At 43.3% G+C, this 19,262-nt stretch overlaps 1 protein-coding gene across 2 annotated transcripts in view; it reads right to left on the reverse strand.

The window, feature by feature from the left end:
* The window catches only part of CDK6 (cyclin dependent kinase 6), a 123,587-nt gene extending 107,614 nt beyond the window's left edge, over nt 1-15,973 (reverse strand). Inside the window, exons 1-2 of one of the 2 annotated variants that reach the window (XM_031052495.2) lie at nt 15,825-15,973; nt 13,216-13,707 (exon numbers count right to left, since the gene is read on the reverse strand). In XM_031052495.2, coding sequence (XP_030908355.1) covers nt 13,216-13,448 — 233 coding nt within the window. In that variant the 5' untranslated portion in view covers nt 13,449-13,707; nt 15,825-15,973. Of the gene's footprint in view, nt 1-13,215; nt 13,708-15,715; nt 15,756-15,824 lie in introns of those variants that run through there. The other variant, XM_005152927.4, reaches the window with a different exon arrangement.
* Nucleotides 15,974-19,262: the final 3,289 nt, after the last annotated feature.

Raw genomic sequence — 19,262 nt, forward strand, 5'->3', positions numbered from 1 at the left:
AGAATATGCGTAGCATCAGAATTTTGTCAATAATGAGATAATTAGCCCACTTAATAGCAAATCCTGTATGAGACCAGGATGGCAGAGTGAAGGGGAATGAGAAAAATATACAAGAGAAACTGCATCTGAGAAAGGTTTGAAAGGTGCCTTAAACCACTCACAAGCTATGTAACTGGCCCTCTCCAACACACATTCAACACTTCTTCTTGTAAAAGGTTAGGAAGCTTTGACCAAAATGGCTTCTGCTGGAGTTTAAAGTTGGATACAGGGTAACCAGGGAATGCCCACCCATTCCAGCTACTCCCTGTTCCCCTTAGTGCTTTAATGCCAAGTGCAAACTAGAAGCAGATTGTCTGAAGTCAGTACATTTCACACACCCTGCTATTAGGAAAAGCACGTAATTTTTGCCAACTGATAAAAAAGTGTTTTGTACAAACCCTTACCATCGATCCATATACTTCAGTAAAAAAAAAATAAGCTCCCCTATAATACTGATTCCTTATTTGATCTTTCTCATAGTTCAAGTGCCCTCTGATTTCAATAGTAGCTTTTTGTTCCCCCGCCCCACCAAGTAATTTCCTATTTGCTTTTGTAACTTCTCTTATTTGCTGGACAAACTCCCTGCTAGTGTTTCCACTTTCCACCTTCAAAAGTGAACCATACTGACTGGCATTAATCTCATCCAGCTGTAGCAGGCTATAGCTGGGTGTCCACTCTGCATTAGCCATCTGGGCTCTCTCTGCAGGCAACAAGAGAGAAGCGGGGGTTTCCAGAGGGCAATTCATTCTGCTCGAGGGTGGGCACAGAGGGTGAGTGGGATGAATTATTCTCAGAAAGCTCATCCTCTCTCTGCACTCACGATGGGGAGACTATGAATGACTTGCATGGAGTATACTTTTAATATTCAGATGGTTAAAGTTAGATGTCTGCTCACAATTATCATACATAGCTGGTTTATTTTTCTATGCATGGCTATGGGTACCTTCTGTGCATCCATCATGATACCCTGGTGCAGAACCATTAATGGGATAGAGAAAGTTTGGTGTTTCCCTTTGACATCCCCCACCCCTCTGGAGAGTTTGAGAAACCAGAAATGTTTAATTTGTCCTGCTGAATGTAGCACCCAGGAAGAGGCTACAGATCCAAAGCAGCAGGCAGGATTTCCAATGACTCAAAAGAGCATCACAACAGGGAAGGTGTATAACCCAAGTGACAAACTGTGCTGCTACAAATCTCTATTTAAGTACCTCCAAGTTAAATCTAAGCATTTTCATGTCTTTCCTCTTGACTGTTCCAACTTTTATTACCTCCTGTTTCTTAATCTCTTTTCTAAAGCCTATTGTTACTACACCAAGCTTGGGAACCATCCCTCTCCTAAAAATACCAGATTTAATTATTGTGGCCATTACAACTGCATGTCTTGACCATAAGAATTTCTTAATCCAGCTATTGCAAGTTACTTCAGGCTATTGCAGAGAGTGATCTCTCTTCCAGTATTCCAGGAACAGCTGCTTCATTGATGGTGTCGGTAAGCTATGTCATTAAACCTTGTCTGATTTGCCCACTTTATTATGAACAGTGGCTGGAATTGTTCTTTATTACTGTTTTAGTAAGTTTAGTCAACTGTCCAGCATCTGCCAGAATTATAGGCTCAATATCCTTTCACTAATCTTGAGTATGGCAGAATATTTAGATTTGCTTTTATGACTTACGCTTTGTTTCTGCAGAATGGTCTCAGCTTCAGCTTCTCAGTCTGCAATGTGTTTTCATACAGACATCACAATATCCTATTGATTTGAGACATTAGATTACCCTTAAAATGTCTTCTAAAAAGACTCCCTCATCAGTGTTACTCACCTACCTAGGTTTTATCTATAGCCACAAATACCTTTCATTACCTGACTCTTCCATGCAACTCTGAACTATTCTTGCTGCTGTACTGCCACGGTTTTCAGTTTCAGTCTCATTTCTGTTTGTGTTTTTTTCACTGTTTCATTAATATTTGCTTTTGAAATAACTGACAACTCTAAAAGACGTTTTAATCTCACCAATAAAATTAAAATGGAATAAAATTTCTTGATTTCTTAAGTAGAGAAAGCCATGAATAATAAGCAGCACAGAATTAAGTAATGCCATTTAACTCTTCCTTTCTTTTTTTTTAATGCTCTTACAAACATAAAGGCAATGTGATGAATGGAATTCCATGCAATGAAGAGATACAGGTGCTCAGTTCTGCAGAAGTACTAACTTGTCTGGGCCCTTACAAGACTGCCAAATCTTTTAAGCTTGATGAGATATGTAATTCTGATTTTCAGACTACAGTCATTGATTCAAACCTGCCTGGATATGGGTATTATTGCTTTGATTAAAACTCACTGCTCAGCATTCTATATAAAAAAGAGATGAACACGAAGGCAACAATTTGATGAGAGATGTCTGTGAGGAAACCACAACATCAGTGGTAGGCCTATCTCCATTAACAATCTAGAAGGTTATCTAAGGATAAACAACATACTAATTAGAAGTGCAGATGCTGCTCAATCTCTATGTCATGAAGATCACACACACAAACAAAGTATGCTGTTAGATAAAATTAGCAAAATAAGATTCACCTTATAACCTACTTCCTAGTAGAAAAAAACAATACAGGTCATTAATTTTACCACCCTGAAGAAACCTGGAAATCAATAATAAAGGTTCTAGCACCGTGCTAGTGAATAGCAAGTAAGACATAAACTTTAAATGCTGTACAGCATTCAGGAAGTCTCTAATTGTAGCTATAGAAGCATTTTCTCTTGAAGCAGGGAGATGTACATAGCACTGAAATGACCATGTCTGTGATGTGACCTGAAGTCTGGGGGTAAGCACAGCACTGTACAAATTGCCTAGGTGACAACAAGGGACAGACATCAAATATAACAGAGGGTACATACTAAGGTAGGTGGGTGATAACAGGGAATGTAGTTAGGAGGCGTGAAATGGGTCAACAGAAACCACCCATCTCATTGAAAAATCTTCTAATTAAAGAACTATTTTTACAGCACAGTTTAGTGAACTCAGTAGCAGCATCTGAAAATCTGAATGGTAAAGTCTCAAAGTTGTGTGCCTGATGAGACACCTCTGCACAGACTGCCTTTCCTAATGCATTTTTGTTCATCTTAACATTAGGAATTTATGGTTTGAACAACTAGAGCTGTTTGAATCAGCGTAGCTCTATGGACTTTAACTTCACCAGCAGAAACACAAGCCTTACATTTACAACTGCATTTTGGATTAGCTGGAAGATGTGGATTCAATTCCTCTGTCAGTAGCGAGTGTTAGGCTGCTCACACAGATGAACAGTTAACTGAGAATACTGGTTTTCAGAACATAATACAAAAACAACCACAAGATCTTCCTTCAACTGTAATTTTCTGGTTAAAATATTGTATATATGATGATCCACTACAGCAAAGTCAGAGCACTTAAAGAACAGAACCATCTTTTTAGGAGAATACCATCTGACTATGATTTATCGAAGTTCTGACATTTATTAAGACACACACTGATACCCTAGACAACCACAAGAGTTTGTCTAGGAAAATAATCTGATAACCACTGAGGGCAACTGAAAAGCATAAATAATACGTAACACATAATACTGTAAATCTGAAGAATCTAATTTAATCTTTAATATGCAACATAAACCCCCATCACAATATATTTATATGATGAGGAAAGGGGTAGAATGTCAAAGCTAGGAGAATGACAGAATGTGGGAATCTCACTAAGACTTACTGAAAGTGATACAATTTTTACAGTGATACAATGTATCTATGAAAAACCCACCATATATCTATTTACATTGGGGTTTAATACAACTTTATTCAAATTGCTGTTTCTAGGGATGTCTGAGCTTGTTGTAAATAAAAACAACCTTTTGTATCCTAATGCTTTTAACATTACATTAAAAATAAAAAAGTATGATTATGTATTTCTATGCATTAACGGTTTCCAATTTTCTGTAGGAACACTCACAAGGATTCCAATTCCTCGTCATAATGAGTGAAAGTTAAATGTGACATTCAATGGCTCCACAGCCCTCCCTTTTTATGGGGAAGGAGCAGAATGGGCAAAGTCCTCTAAGGTTGTTTCACTCTGGCAGTAGCTATGTGTCCAAACGAGTCCTCCCCCAAACATCTAAGCACAGTCAGTACATTCCCAACTCCTACTGCCAAGTTAAAATGAAAACGGTCTTAGTTCAGAAATGATTGAGGTGGTTTGCTCTAATCAAATTAAACCAGCCAAATGTTCTTTTCAAAGGTAACTGTCTACTCTGCAGCTGTATGCAAAATACCACATCAAATGTGGAAAAAAAAAAGTGATAGAATTCTATCCTTACAGTAGAGCACTGGCTCCACAGATGAAGAGAAACAAAAGCACTAGTGCAGCTAGGAACTACATTCACAGAAAGCTCCTGGAAATATGCTAAGTTAAGAAACAGTGAACAAAGTACTGAAATTTCCAGTTTATAATTAATTGATTTCTGGGAAAAGGGAATTCTCTGACATTGTTAAACAGCAACAGACACCTTCAGTTATTTGTCAGTGACCACACTTTGATATTAAAAGACTAGACAAAGCTTCATATAAAAGAGAGAAAAAACCACACAGGCTTTTCCATTCTATTTCTCACTTCCTTTCCCTGTTTCTATCAAAATATGTAACATACTGCACTGACTAATGTTGCAAAAGTCCAAACTCAATAGGTTTCATTTAAACTCAGTATGATTCATCTGTACTAGAATTGAGATTTCAAGCACTAAATATGGGGAATCCCTGCAAATATATGAGTTATTTTTTTATTTTCTTTTCCTAAAGAAAAGATCAGTCACCTGTTAATGACAAGGCAGAGTGATAACTAGTCAGTGTTAGCAGTGATAACTAGTCAGTGTTGGCAGTGATAACTAGCCTGTGTTAGCAGTGATAACTAGTCAGTGTTAGCAGTGATAACTAGCCTGTGTTATCAGGAATGCTTTTAAAACTATATGGAACTAAGGTTTTGCTAAGTTTGTAAATTGTTTGCTAGGTATGTCATGGGAAACCTACCCCAGGACAACTCTACCCATACCAGCAAATTGGCACATTCCACTACACCCTGTATTCAGGTATCTGAAATCATCACCTGGTCCTAAAATTATGTAGGATGCTTCTTGGAGAAGAGACCCATCTTCTTCTAAAGCCCTAAAAAGACATCTAAAGCATCATATGGAAGACTTTCTTATCACTCACATAAACCATTCTTTTTTCTTCCTGAAGAAAACATAACCCTGTTGTTAAAATTTTAAGGCCTGATTTTGAAAAAACTATTTCATGGAATATTTCCTTGTGAATATTTTCTAAGGATGGAACAATTTTTCCAAGGCTAAGGGTAAATAAATGAACAGGAAAATCAATACAATACTTTGGATGCAATGAGGTATTTTGAAACAGTTCAGAAATCAACAGTCACATTTCCACACTGATGCTCATCTCATCAAAAGCTTCCTAAATGGAGGTTTCCCAAATGGAAAATGTCAAAGTACATGACAGAAAAAAACACTCCTTGGAAAATTCTGAAGTGGTTTGTTTATTGGTTACAAACGCTTTACCGTTTAAAGGTATGGCTGTTAAGTAATCATGCATGTGCAATTTAGAATGCTTTTCTGAATACAAGAAAAATATATGAAGAACTGATATAGGAGAAATTTCCTCTTCTGAGTGAAAAAACACAGCTTAGTTGTATAGGTACACAGCACGGCAATCCCTTGATAATTTTATAGAACCATTAAGATCAACTTGCTCAGCAAACCTGGAAAAGAGCCGGATTTTGTACAAAGCATAAAAAACAAATGCTCCACATAAAGCTGCAAACTTTGGGATGAACAATATGAAATTTTATGAAAATGATTTTAAAACTTCATAACTAAACTAAGTCAACCAAGAATTACTGTGAGAGCACTCAAGGCCAAATTCACTTTACTGCTACATCATATCCTTACATGTATTGTCCCTGAACTCTATTCAGTAAAGCATTTTAAAATTCAGTGCATAGTTAGTATCATAGCTATTTCTGTTCAATAATGTACTTACATCTGCGCTAAAGCTCAAAGGATGATTTAAATCCCACCAAGTGACTCACTTAGTGCTTTGTTAAGTCACAGCCTCAAGCCTACTCTCTTCCAAACACCTGGAAAGTCAGCACTTTCCTTCTCCCTGTTCGGTTCCTTTCCTTCACCCTCTTCTGCTCCGCACTTCAGCCAGTGGTAGGTACCATGAAGCAAACTGGGAAGTCCCAACTAGTCTACCCTGGCCCCTGTTTTCTGGGGTGGACCATCCACTCTCCTGTCCTTTCAAATACCTCATTGCCTCCAAAGTATTGTATTGGTTTTACTATTCATTTATTTACCCTTAGCCTTTGAAAAATTGTCCCATCCTTAGAAAATGTTCACAAGGAAATATTGCATAAAATAATCTTTTAAAACTCCTAGACCCTGCTCTGTTAACCCAAGGGATGACTGGCAGTCACAACCTCTCACCAGCAATGGTTGTGGCAAAATGAGTTGGGTTTTCCATTCTGGGCAGGACCTAGCAAAACTAAATCTCTCCAAGACACAAGAATCCACAGATTTAAAGAAGAAATGGAGCACCGGACATAATCTAAAATGACTAACATTCACTCACACAAAGACTGGAAATATGTTTTTTGTAAAAAGCTTAGATTCAGAAGAAGATAAAATACTTCTTGAAGAAAGCTTGTACTCACTCCAGAAACTGAGTTTCCTAAGACTCTAAAGGCTATTCCATATTCAACCCTTCCTTCCTGACATGCTCTTATCTTGTCCTGTTTCTGGCAGACCATGTATCCAAACTAAATCATCACATCCATTACTAATAAACAATTCATATCGACAGGAAGAATATCACTTATTTTCCCTGTACATGCTTATTCTGTGTACTGCAGGGCTGCAACTAGATGATGACAGGCCTGCATTCATGTGCAGTCACTTCACAGTGTCCTTTGCCAACTTCACAGACTTCTCCAAATCCTACCTACTGCCAAACCCTATTCAGTGTCAACCACATCATTCCCCTTTGTCGTCTTGCCATCGGAGAAGCCGTATTTCCAGGTAGGCAGTCCCTCCCTCCACAAGATCATTACAGTATCCTCCTTGCTGTGCCTGGTCAGTGCAGGAACCATCTCTCTTCCCCTCTGACCATCGCTGCTCTCCAGCCTGGAAACGCCTCTCTCTCGCCAAGGCACTTCCTGTCTTCACATCTGTCTTGAAGACCATCCTGTTTGTGTTAGGCTAAAACTGACTCTGAAGCTCATTCAGTTTTTCCTTCCCATTACTCATCCACCTCTTCTACCTCAGCTGAGACTCATCTGCCACATTAATCCCTTTAAGCTTGGCAAATTTCAAGTTCAGTTTCTTCTGCTTTGCTCAATCCCTGCATCTTATTTTACTCTTTCTGTGTGCAACACAATCCCTGTACCTAGCAATATAGAGGTAACCGTTTCTTTCTCTCCAGGGGCCTGACAGATGCTGTATGAGTCGTGCTACATAAAAATAAACTGCATCACACAACACAGCACACTGCTGATCTGCAAGAACGATGTCACACACTACAAGTTTAACATTAGCTTGGCAGAAAAAGGAAGTAAGGAAGGAAGCAGAATTCACCGGAGACAAACACCCCCGAAAATAGAAACGTTTCACTTGACGGGATGGAGTATCTCAATGATTCTGAGAAGATCATCCTTTAAACTTATGAACAGTACAGTAATAAAGCCAGCAGCCAGTATGAGCATCACCACAAACTGGAAAGAGAAACAAAATTAGCTACTGCATTTTGAAATTATCTTCCCTCTGTGTGTTCCCGTATCATTTCAGTTTGATACGAGTTCAAATTGCCTTGCAAAAGGTTAACTAGGTATTGCTGGGCTGCTACAGATACATTCTGAATGCTGTCTATCATGTTTGAGAATTTCAAGACACTTATAAAAAGACGCCTTCTGAGTTAAACACAATTTTAAGCACCAAGCCATTATACAGTTCTGGGACCTGGGCACAGGGTCAAGTGCTGGTCCTTATGTGAGGACACAGAGGGATGAGGAGTCATGTGTGCCCCATCCAGTTCCCCCATGCTCAGTTTGCCTTGCTGAGGGAATCAGTTGATTGGTTCCACCAACAATTCAAGTGCAAACCAAGAGATAGCAACATGGACCACTGGACTGAAAAAGCAAGGAAAAAGCAACATGAGAGTCGTCATGTTGTGCCACAGAGGGCAGCTTACAGTGTCATTATGTTTCAATGATATAAAATAACATAAAACCTTGAACATGGCATAACTGTGCAAATATTCATTGTTACTGGGTTCCATCCCCCCAACAACTGATCTGTGTACCAAAAAGACTGAGGAATATAATTCCAGCTCAGTGGTTCATCCTGCTGAACCTAAGTCAGTTAGCTGGGGCACCTATTCTGCAAGGAAGGAAGAACTAAGATTAATTCTCTGTCATATGCTGATGATGACCTTGAATAACAAGATTTCTGACACTTATCTTTGAAATAATAACCCAGATTATATTATATTCTAATAGATTATATTCAGTATAATTTTGGTTATTTTAAATTTGAAGACTTACTAACCCATGAAAACATTTAAAAAGTTGTATTTATCAAAAAAAACTACAAGCTAGGAAGCAAAAATATACAGCTTTGCAGCTTTGCTCTATTTGCTTAAGGCTGAACACTATTAAAGCTGTTAAATACATATATATGCTAGAAAACAGACACGGCAAGTGTTACAGCATTCTGTCTTTTACATCGCCTTCCTAGAGTGAAAATTCACAGTTTGATGTATGATTAACATTAGGGGAAAATTATTCATCTGATTACCAGCAGGAGAGAGATAAAATGAACACAATATATAGCTGAATTTAGCATTATAATCATAGGAAGAATTTTTACAGATATATTGCAGCAGGGAGTACTCCCAGTTTTACACACAGGAATTTCCTGAATCTAATATGTCATTTACTCCTGGCAAAGTCTGTCCTTTGTCTACATATATTTCATTTTTCCCAAACAGAACAGCACTAAGCTATATAAGTGCGGGACCAACTTTTGCCAGCTTTGACTACCGTATATAGTAAAGCTTTACTAAAGCATTACACCCTATTATCTGAAAGGTGAGCTAGCAGGGTACCTCAATCATTCTACCAGTTACAAAGCACATTTCAAAGCCTACAACATACCTTATTTTAGAGCAATTCACAGTAAGATTTACTCTTGAGGATTCTATCTTTTACTTTGTGAAGATAAATAGAATAGACTAAGGTGTCCTTGATGGGGGGGAACTTTAAATGAAGGGAAACGTGAGCAGGAGAGGATTTTAAACACACAGAATTCATGCTTTCAACTCTATTTTCCCCATGCCTTTCTGTGTGATGTTCCGACAGTCTGACAAAAGTTTACATCAGTCCTCCAGGCCTTATTTCTGCCATCACAGTCAATAGTCTGGAGTCTTCCACTACCACCACTTTTCTGATGAAGATTAGACTTCCTTTCACTCCTTGTTTTGCACCTCCTTTTATCTCATTCTGCAGTGAAGTCTTACCTAACTCCATTATCTATCATTGTAAAAGCAACTGTGCTGCAAAACATGTGCCTCCTCATTGTACGAATATGGAAATGGCAGACTTGGAGAGAAGGAACATGACACAAAGTTCTCATAATTAGCAGTAGCATGGAAAAATAGGATAAATATTTGTTTAAAATTATTGTGCACTATTTAGATATTTCTACTTTATGGAGAAAATTCTCTTCCATTCCTAATGCCAAGCACTGGAACCCTCCAGTGCTCTAAGCATTTCTCAGGCTTTTAGAGGAAGGGAATCTACAACCGCTATGACAAGCCTGGACTGCAGTAGCAGTGCTGGTCCTGCACCCTGGCTCCACAACCAACAAAACCACTGAGCTATACCTCTGCCTAGCAAGTACTAGGTCTCTTCCTTACCAAATTATGCTTCACATTCAGCATTACTTCATGGAGACAGAGGAGCCCTGGACTGCTGAGCTCTGAACTTTACCCTCTGGAGACACCCTGAGACACCGAGTGAGATCAACATGTCCAGTGTAACTTCAACGTGGCCTATAATTTCTGCCATTGCAGCTTGCTGATGCCAGAGTTCCATAGCCAAGCACAGGGGTGTGCACCTCATCTGTCTAAAGTCTGTCTAAATTTTGACTCACAGGATGACTGCCAGTTTGCGCTAAGCAAGACACATGCTTAGTAGTTAACAGATTCAACCTCAAAGTTGCAGTTCTCATTTCTTTCAGGATCGTTGCTTGTAATATTCAGGAAAAGAGCTAGATGTTCCTTCAAAATAAAAAACCCCTTTGATTTCAAGTATTTGTGTTGTTATCCCAGTGCTCTGAAAATGATGTACACTTTAATCCAGCACGCAGACAGTGCACTTGACATTATTTTGTTTAGTAGCCTGGCCTTTATACCAGTTTCCAGAATGCATGCCCAAACAATGAGCATTTTTGTGAGCATAACATGCTCAATAATTAAGTACAGCTAGGTCAGCTGCTTAAAACTGCAGAGCTTCTTTTGTAGTATTTCCTTTTCTGAGTATATTTACATAACACAAAAATAGACCTTTAATTTTGATAAATTACAAACTCTTCTACCCTATTTTGTAACGGAACATGGGCATTTAAATATTTTCAAATAATCTTGCATATAATTTCAGTCACTCCAAAGTGCCACTTACGGTTTCATCTGCTCTGCAGATTAAAAACATGCACAACAGAGGGAGTTTTTAAGCAGGATTCCTCACATTTCAGAAGAGAGAATGTTTGAAATTGCATTTTATATTCCCCTGCCTGTTTGTGGGAAAAGGTGAGCAGTCAAGGTCCAAAGCATCCCCATACATCACAGACGAACCTCTTGTGTTTGAAATGCTGCTTATGGCAAAAGGTTTCCCAACACCATTGTGAGGACTTGGAACACACTTTCAGGGATTTCTATATTGAAACTACATCCTCATATTGCTGGCTAAAATCCTGCTTGCAGAGAATGAATTTTCATTCAAACTTGTAAAAATATTTTAAGCTTCAATGTATTTATGCAACACTATGTCAAGATTGCACTACACTTAAGCCCAAGCAAAACAAGCCTGCAGCTGCATAGTCAGCTCATCAAACAGCTCTTTGGAAAACCAGCACTTTAGTTTCAAGGTTTTGCTGAATTCAGGATTAAAGAGCTCTTAAAAATCTTTCACTTCATATGGAAAGATCCCAATGGCAGACAAAAAAATTCGTAAGTATCATCATATTGAATTATTCCCAAACAAGGTTTACAGTTTTCAAATACATAAATATCTAAACCCGGACAACTAAATCCTCACACTCATAAATTATTAGACTGGATTTCAGAAACTCTCAGAACTCTCAATTATCTCTCCACTGCCAAGGAAGAACCTTGTGTGCTCTCCTCTGTAAACCAAGCCACTTGGATTTGGTGAACAAACACAACACGTCCACGCAAATATCCCACCACTTTGAAATATACTGACTAAGCCTCTGGCATTACTGGGAGCCAGTCAAAATAATGGTTATTAACCAAACTGTGGATTTGTTTGATAAGCAGTGGGAAAGTGTGAGCTGCAACCTGTATGCCATTGCTCACTGCAGTGAGACTGATGATGTGCTCTCCATCATCAGTATTTCAGAATACATGTTTTGCTTATTCAGTTTGACATAAATCACAGAATCATAGAACAGTTTGGGTTGGAAAGGATGTTAGGATTATCTAGTTCCAACCCCCCTGTCACAGGCAGGGATGCCTCACACTAGACCAGGTTGCTCAATGCCCCATCCAACCTAGCCTTGAACACAGCCACAACTCCCCAAAAGCAACCTGTTTCAGTGCCTCACCACCCTCACAGCAAAGAATTTCTTCCTAATATCTACTCTAAATCTACCCTAAGAGAAGGTAGACTGTTGTATTATGCTGCCTTGAGATGAACAAAAATTACTTCAGCTATGTACTCTGTATTTTAAATATTATTCTTTGTCTCACCTTTCCTTTTGCACCCACTATAAACCCCCTCATCTCACACTGTAAAAGAAGAGGATCACAGCTACAAGCCATTTTGAAGGTCTTCTCCAGCCTCAGAGTATCTGTTTCTCTAGGACTGAAAGAGCATTGGTGTTAGTGAAGTATAAAATATTTTCCTTTTTCTATGCAATATGTGCATATAATAACACAAATAGCAGGAAATACTCTTGTTACTACAGCACCATCAGTAAGATGCTGATCAGTTTCAAATCACTGCATATCTGGGCATCTGCAAAGTGAAGCTTCCTTCTTAAAGTTCATAATATTAATAAAGATGCTCACAGGCTGCTGGGGGTTTCCAGCTACAGAAGAAGTGTAAGAGGCTACAGCAGGGCCAGCCTTATCACTGAGAGAATCTCTTCAAGAACACAGGTCATTTATCCAGGGTTTTTGCTACCAACACAACAGGAGGGACATCCTGGGGCCATGGCCACCATTTTGCAAGCAAGGCCTGACATCTCTACTGTTGCACTCTTGGCAGGACAATCATCAATACACAGTGAAATTAGTACCAGCTAAACAGTATTCAACTACAAGGCTGCCTGCAAAGCTTGAAGTCTTAAGCTGTTACTTCTCTTTAATATGATAATCTACAGTTCTCTGTAAAACCATCTAAAAGGGTGGAATGCACATTCCACTACTGCTCTCATCTTTGCTATTTCAATAATGAATAGAGCTGCTAAAAATCAGCTGCAGCTGGCAGAACTAATACTTGAGACAAAACCAGGGAGACTTTTTTTCTCATTCTCTCTTATGCCTGAGGAAATAACATATACATGGCATCTTGCCCATCCACTCAAACACTTAAGTCACACACCTATGCCTCTGGAGATGGGTGTTTGTGTGTGTGGGAGGCAACGCACAGGGATGAGGTGAGGTCTGGCAGGCAGCACCACGGCCTGCTGAAACCTCAAACCACATTCCATGTACACAGTTTAGTGCTCACTTCATCCACAAACCCAAACGAGTGTCCAGTCCATTTACGTACCCAAACTCTTGCTTGGCCAAGTCATGTACTAAAACCAGGATCCCACTGATGGGGACACCTGACCCACTTCCTCACCTGACCACGTTGGGGTGCTCGAATGTCTCCAGGTGCCTCAGAACTGCCACCTCTCGGATGGTGGACAGCGGCATCCCCTCCTCGCTGGTCTGCACCCGTACCCGCTTCAGAGCAACAAAGCGGCCACCATTCTTCAAGTCTCGAGCTTTGAACACCTTCCCATAGGCTCCTTCTCCAATCTCAGCCACACATTCATACTGCTGGTCAGCCAGGCTTGTGCTGTCCTTATCCATGCTGGCGCCACTCCTCTTCCTCCCGTGCTCCAAGTGTCTTGGGGTGGCTCTCAGCCTCGCTTGCTTTCTGACAATTAGTACGTTGTTCACGTTGGCAGATAGGCCACGCACTTGGTACTTCTGCCAGAGGGACAGTAGGAAGCTCGTGCCCTCCTGTTCTCGGTCCTCTTCTGTAAGGGCCCCAGTGTGCCTCCTCTTTCAGCCACCAGGAATTATCATACAGTCTTTGGGAGCATTGTCTGTGTAAAGCCAGTTAGATCTGGAGGACAAATCAAGCAAGAAGTGAGTTTAGTTTACTTTGTTACTTAGCACTGTCCAAAAAAATGAGAAAATTAAGCTCATACAGTAGGTAACTGCATGCAAAGCAAAAACATGGTGCAAAGGAAGACGTGAAGCAGCAGGGAGACGTGTATCAGTGTCCCTGCATGGCTGATACAACACTACAAAGTTATCACATTTTGCGCAGAAGGCTGTAACACAGAGCCACAGAGCAACTGCATGCTGTGGGATCTGACTGAGCAACGAATACAATGACCCTCCAACACATGGGTGATGGGGACGGCAAAGCTAACTATGTAAGGAAGTCATGTCCAGCAACTCATGTCAGGATTGTAGGACCCAAAGGTTTCTTCAGTGCATGCAGTGGAGTCTTGGGAATATATCCCATGCTATAGCACTGTTACTTATTTGTAAATAATAACATTTGGAGGTTTCGGCCTTGATTCGCTCTCCCCTGTGCTAAGTCCTTCATGAATACATTGCAAGAGGCAAGTTCTTACCCTGAAGTGTGTGGGTGGAGGAACAATATAGAATCATAGAATAGTTAGGGTTGGAAAGGACCTTAAGATCATCTAGTTCCTATGTACATATTGAACCGACAATTATGTTATCAAGCATCATGTGCTGAGGTAGTTTCAGAAATACTTCAGGAAAGTTACTGACATGCAAGGATTTTGCCTGTGGACACAGCTACTGCTGCCTGTGTGCCTGGCAGCTTAGCTCCTTCCAGAGCAGCCCAACGAGACTTGGTCTTCAGGAGCGGCACGCTCTGCTGCGCAGCACACGAGGCTGGAGAGCAGAAGTGCTTCCTCCTGTACCCAGCTTGCCTGTATCCAGTTCCATCCACACTTTCTGCAGAGCTGAGGGCAAATCCTGTTCCCTCACAGAACTCCACATCAACGCTCTCCCTTTCCCTTGCCTCTTTTTAATATAATGATACGGTGACCTCCGGGGCTGTAACCCTCCCCTAACGCTGCGTTCACCAGGCTAGGATTAAAGAGCCCCAGACAGCTCAGTCGGGGCTCCTCTACCCTGAATCCACGCTTAAAGCCAGAGGCATTTTGCACCTTTATGCTGATCTTACACCTTATTCGCAGAAGAAAAGCAGAGCAACCTGGAGGAAACACCGTGCCCGCTGCTCACCGCTTTTCCCCGGCTGCAGCCTGAAGCGACCCCGACCCCCTTTCTCACCCCCCCTCCCGCCGCCTTCCTCACTGACTCCAGCTGCCACCGCCGGAGCTGTTGCTGCCGCAGCACCCCCCGTGCAACCCGGCACCCCCGCAGCACCGGGCGGCACCGAGCACGGACCACCGCGCCTTCCCCAGCCACGGGGACCCGGACACACAGACCGACAGACAGACAGACACCTGCCCCGGAGCCCCCGGCCGCATCCCGGCCCGTGCCGCTGCGGACGGCGCCCCCGAGCGGCGGGCAGGGGCGGGCAGCGGAGGTGCCCGTGTGCGTGGCCGCAGGGTCGGCGGGCCTGCCTCGGCGCGGCCGCGGCGCCAGGCGGAAAGTCACCGCTCGCCTTCCCCGGGCACGCCGGGACACCGCGAGTGCCCCCCCCCGCCACGGCCCCAACCCCCCCGCCTCGGCACCGAGCTTCCCTCCGCGGGCGCCCCACACGCGGCGGGGGGTGGCGGCGGGGGACACGCGGGGAAGCGCGTACCCCTGCTTCCTCTCAGGGGACGGACGGTGCGGGGGGGCTGGAAGACCGGCTCGGCCACTCGGCAGGACGCGGAGGGGACCTCTCCGGTGGCTCCCCAGGAGGGCAGCCCCTTCCCCCGCGGCCCCTTCGCGGCCCCCGACACGGGGGGCGCCCCCACGCCGACCCCAAGGCGGGCTTCGGCTGCACGGCGTGGCGAGCTGCCCCCGGCCGCCGCAGGGACGCGTTCCCGGTGCTGTCCCAGGGGGGTTGCGGGCCGGGGGCGGCTTGTGGGCCACGCCGCCGGGCCGGGTGCGCTGAGCACATGGGCGCCCCGCGTTACCTGGTGTGCGCCGCGGCCGCCTGCACCGCCACCAGATCCCCAAATAATCCTCAGCCCCGAGGGTGTGGGGGGGTGGAGAGGGAGGGGGTGAGTCCTCCCTAAAACAAACCTCCCATTGAGCGAGGCGGGGTGGAGAGCCGGCCCCGGGTCTGCCCCTTCACATGGCGATGTCTCCGGCAGGTCCCGGCAGCGGCCGCCCGGGCCACACAGGTAGCTGCTCCGCGGCTCGGCCGCCCTCGGCTCGCATCCTCCTGCCGCCGCCGGGGCTGCACCTTGGCGCAGAAGGCAGCTCGCACTCGTCCCCCAGCCCGCTCCGCCCGCCCCCCCCACCCCCCCTCCTTGCCCGGGGAAAACGAAAACGCCAAAGAAAAATCGCGGCCGGCGGCCCCCGCGGAGCTGCAGCGCCGCGACCGCAGCCCCGCCGGCCGCAGCCTGCCCGTGCGGGGCTCGGCGCCGGCCCTCGGCGCGGCCGCTGCTCCGGCGCTGCGCTGCTCTGGCTCCCCTCGCTCGCAGCCTCGGCCTCTGCTCAGCCTGGGAGCAGCAGCAGCTTGCTGCCTTTTTTCTTTTTTTTTCTCCCCCTCTCCTCAAGTTTTTTCCCTGCTTTCCCACGCTGGCTGAATGTGACTTGACCCCGTTTCAAAAAAGTTTGACATAGTGCTTCAACATTTCCGCATTCCTCCCCGACTACAAAGGCTGCAGCCGCCTCCTTCTGCTTTCTGTCTCTGCTCTCTGTCTTCACACTCAATGAAATCCTTCATGTGCCTCTGCCAAAGGCAGCCGCATACCGCAAGGGTCGCCTCGAGCGCCGCGGCCAGGCATGGCCCGGGGCGACTGCCCCGGGGGGTCCCGGCAGGGCCCGGCCCCGGCCCTGGCCCCGCCGCTGTGCTCGGAGCTGCACGGGCGCGGGCGCAGCCGGCTGCGGCAGCACTGAGGAGCCTGACTCATTCCTGGGGCTCGGCGCTGGGAAATAACCCTTTAGGGGGTTGTTGCTTTTTGGTTGGTTGGTTGGTTGGTTGGGGGGTTTAGGTTCTTTTTTCTCCATTCCTGGGAAATAACATTCCCACCCCCGAAAAACGCGTATTCTGCTTTCCTTTTTGATACTTTCCATTCACAGAGCACAGGCAGGAAGTCAGCGCCCATGAATGCTTTCGGGAAGCATCAAGAAACTTCGTTGCTGAAGACCCCCCCCTCACCCCCCAGCAGAGTCTTGTCTGCGCAGACTTGCGCTGAAGCTGCGCGGGTCAGGGGGTGCAGAGCAGCTGGGTACGCAGTCAGCCTGTCCTCGGGTGCGGAGGACGCTTGCTGTGGGGTCAAGCCCTACAAATACTGAAGTTCACCACACTAAAAAATAATCACCGACCTACCCTGTCTCCATGGGGGAAAACACACACCTGGAGCCTAATTCCCAGTTCTCCCAGCCAGTACCCTCCAGCTTATGCTTTTCTGGACCTCAAGGGTGATTATCCTTTCGCTCCAGAACCAGCTCTTATGGTAGTTTAACTGGGAGAGAGTGCAATAGGAGTGTAATTTAACTAAGTGGGTTTATAACTCAAACAGTGCATGTTGAGAACTTGGCATTATACACTGATCTGGAGTAACTAAAAAAATACATACACTGCTGTACAAACTAAAATAATTCGTATCACAAAAAAGCATATAATTACCCTTCTGGACTCACAGTGCTGCAGAGGGTAGGACATAAATCCTACAGAGGATATATGAAATCCTCTAGCTTCAATAAAGTTTGTTTTCCTTACTTCAAAACTGACACCAGCAATTCCACATGCCCTTCCTATTCCTGAGAAGTTAGAATAGCACCTCGGGGGCTGGTGAGGGACAACTGCCTGAGAGCAGAAGGGAGACCTCTGCTTTATTCTGGAGCAACTGGGGAGGTTGTACCACTCGTGCCTTCAAGTAGAAGGCCAGGGGCATGTGAATGTTGCAGGAGACCATGCATACTTTGCAAGAACTTGTTATGCTCATATTTTAGTTTAAATCAAAGAAATGCCTCAACAACTTCAGAAGTCAATGATTTATCAGAAAAAGATGCTGCAGTTAATGGCAAACCCCATAACCTTTAACTGTGAAATTCTAATACACAGGTCAAATTTTATTTTTTTTTTTTCAAATGTGAGAAATCACAGCGCATGACAAGGGTCATATGTACTATACACTACCTCTCTCTTCTCTGGTTTGTAATATTTATGGCTTTCTTAAACCTTTCTTTCTTAAACCTTTCTTTTTCTTTCTCTTTACTTTCTTTTATCTCCCTCCCCCTTTCTCTCTCCTTTTCTCCCCCTATCTCTCTTAACCTAATATTTATGCAGCTGTAACAAGCTTGGTACAGAAAACCCTTAGGTTCCAGGGACGTTAGGGCTCTCACTTTACATGCAAAAGGCTTTACTTATGAACAAAGAGCAGTGGTGTCTTGGTTGCTGTCTCCCCCAGAAGATGTCTGGATCTCCACACAGCTAGGCTGAGGTTAATTGCTCCTTCTCAAAGAGGGACTGAGGGGCACCAGGTCCTCTGGCCAGGTGAAGGTGCAGCTTCACATTCAGGATGAACATGGGAGATTTCTGCAGTCCCCTGACATTTGCCTCTGTGCTCAACTGTGCAGTTTTATAATTCTCCTCATAAACAGTGTTCAACACAAGCTCAGCCTTTCACCCCGTTCTCCCAGTATTCTGGGGGAGTATGTGTAATGGTTCTTTCAGAAGTGTTTATCTGCCTGCCTATGTGGTGCTATCAGTAGGGATTGCCATGGGAGATTACACTGCTCATGCTATCACGCTGAATGAATTCAAAACATGGAACTGCCACATAGTTACTGTGGCTCTACTTGAGCCTCAGATTTTTTTCAGGGCTTGTTTAAAAAATGTTATGACTATTTTTGTTTTTCTCTCCCTCCACCTGCAGATCTGGGAATCAAAGTGCTTTGTCTCCCAAAGCACAGAGTTCAAAGAAGCTCTACAAACCTCTGAAGTGACCCAAACCAATTTTCTTTATATACAAGTTAAATGATTTCAGGAAGAAATTTCCAAACATGATTGAATATAAACATCAGCTAAAATGGATGATACTACAAATAATTTGTTGAAGAGGCTGAAATTACTTTCCTGAACTATTAAAATTCTTTGAAAATATAAGATCTACTCTGTTTGTTTAAAAGTTCAAAGTCAAGAACATGTTTCAAATAATTCACATTTTAGAAAAGTTCTAAATAATAAAAAATAAACTTTAATTAATGTTGGGTTTTTTTCTTTTTGTAAAACCTTTAAAAATGTTTACTTTTATTTTTGTGAAAGCAACATCCTCCTTTTAACATTTCTGAGTTAGAACAGATAAGTATACATTTATTTTCTATCAAGAATGGATGTTTACCCATACAGTAATTAATAAATCCCTTATTTCTTTTATAATTCAAAAATCGATTTATCTTTAGAAATTTACAGCTGTATTGAGAAATTAATGTTTTAAAAAGCTTATTAAATGTTGTTATGAAATGAATTCAAAATACTATTTGTTGCTACCTCTAAATTTATTCAAT

This window comes from Melopsittacus undulatus, chromosome 1 (assembly GCF_012275295.1).
Source record: "Melopsittacus undulatus isolate bMelUnd1 chromosome 1, bMelUnd1.mat.Z, whole genome shotgun sequence".
In the NCBI taxonomy this organism is placed as follows: domain Eukaryota; kingdom Metazoa; phylum Chordata; class Aves; order Psittaciformes; family Psittaculidae; genus Melopsittacus; species Melopsittacus undulatus.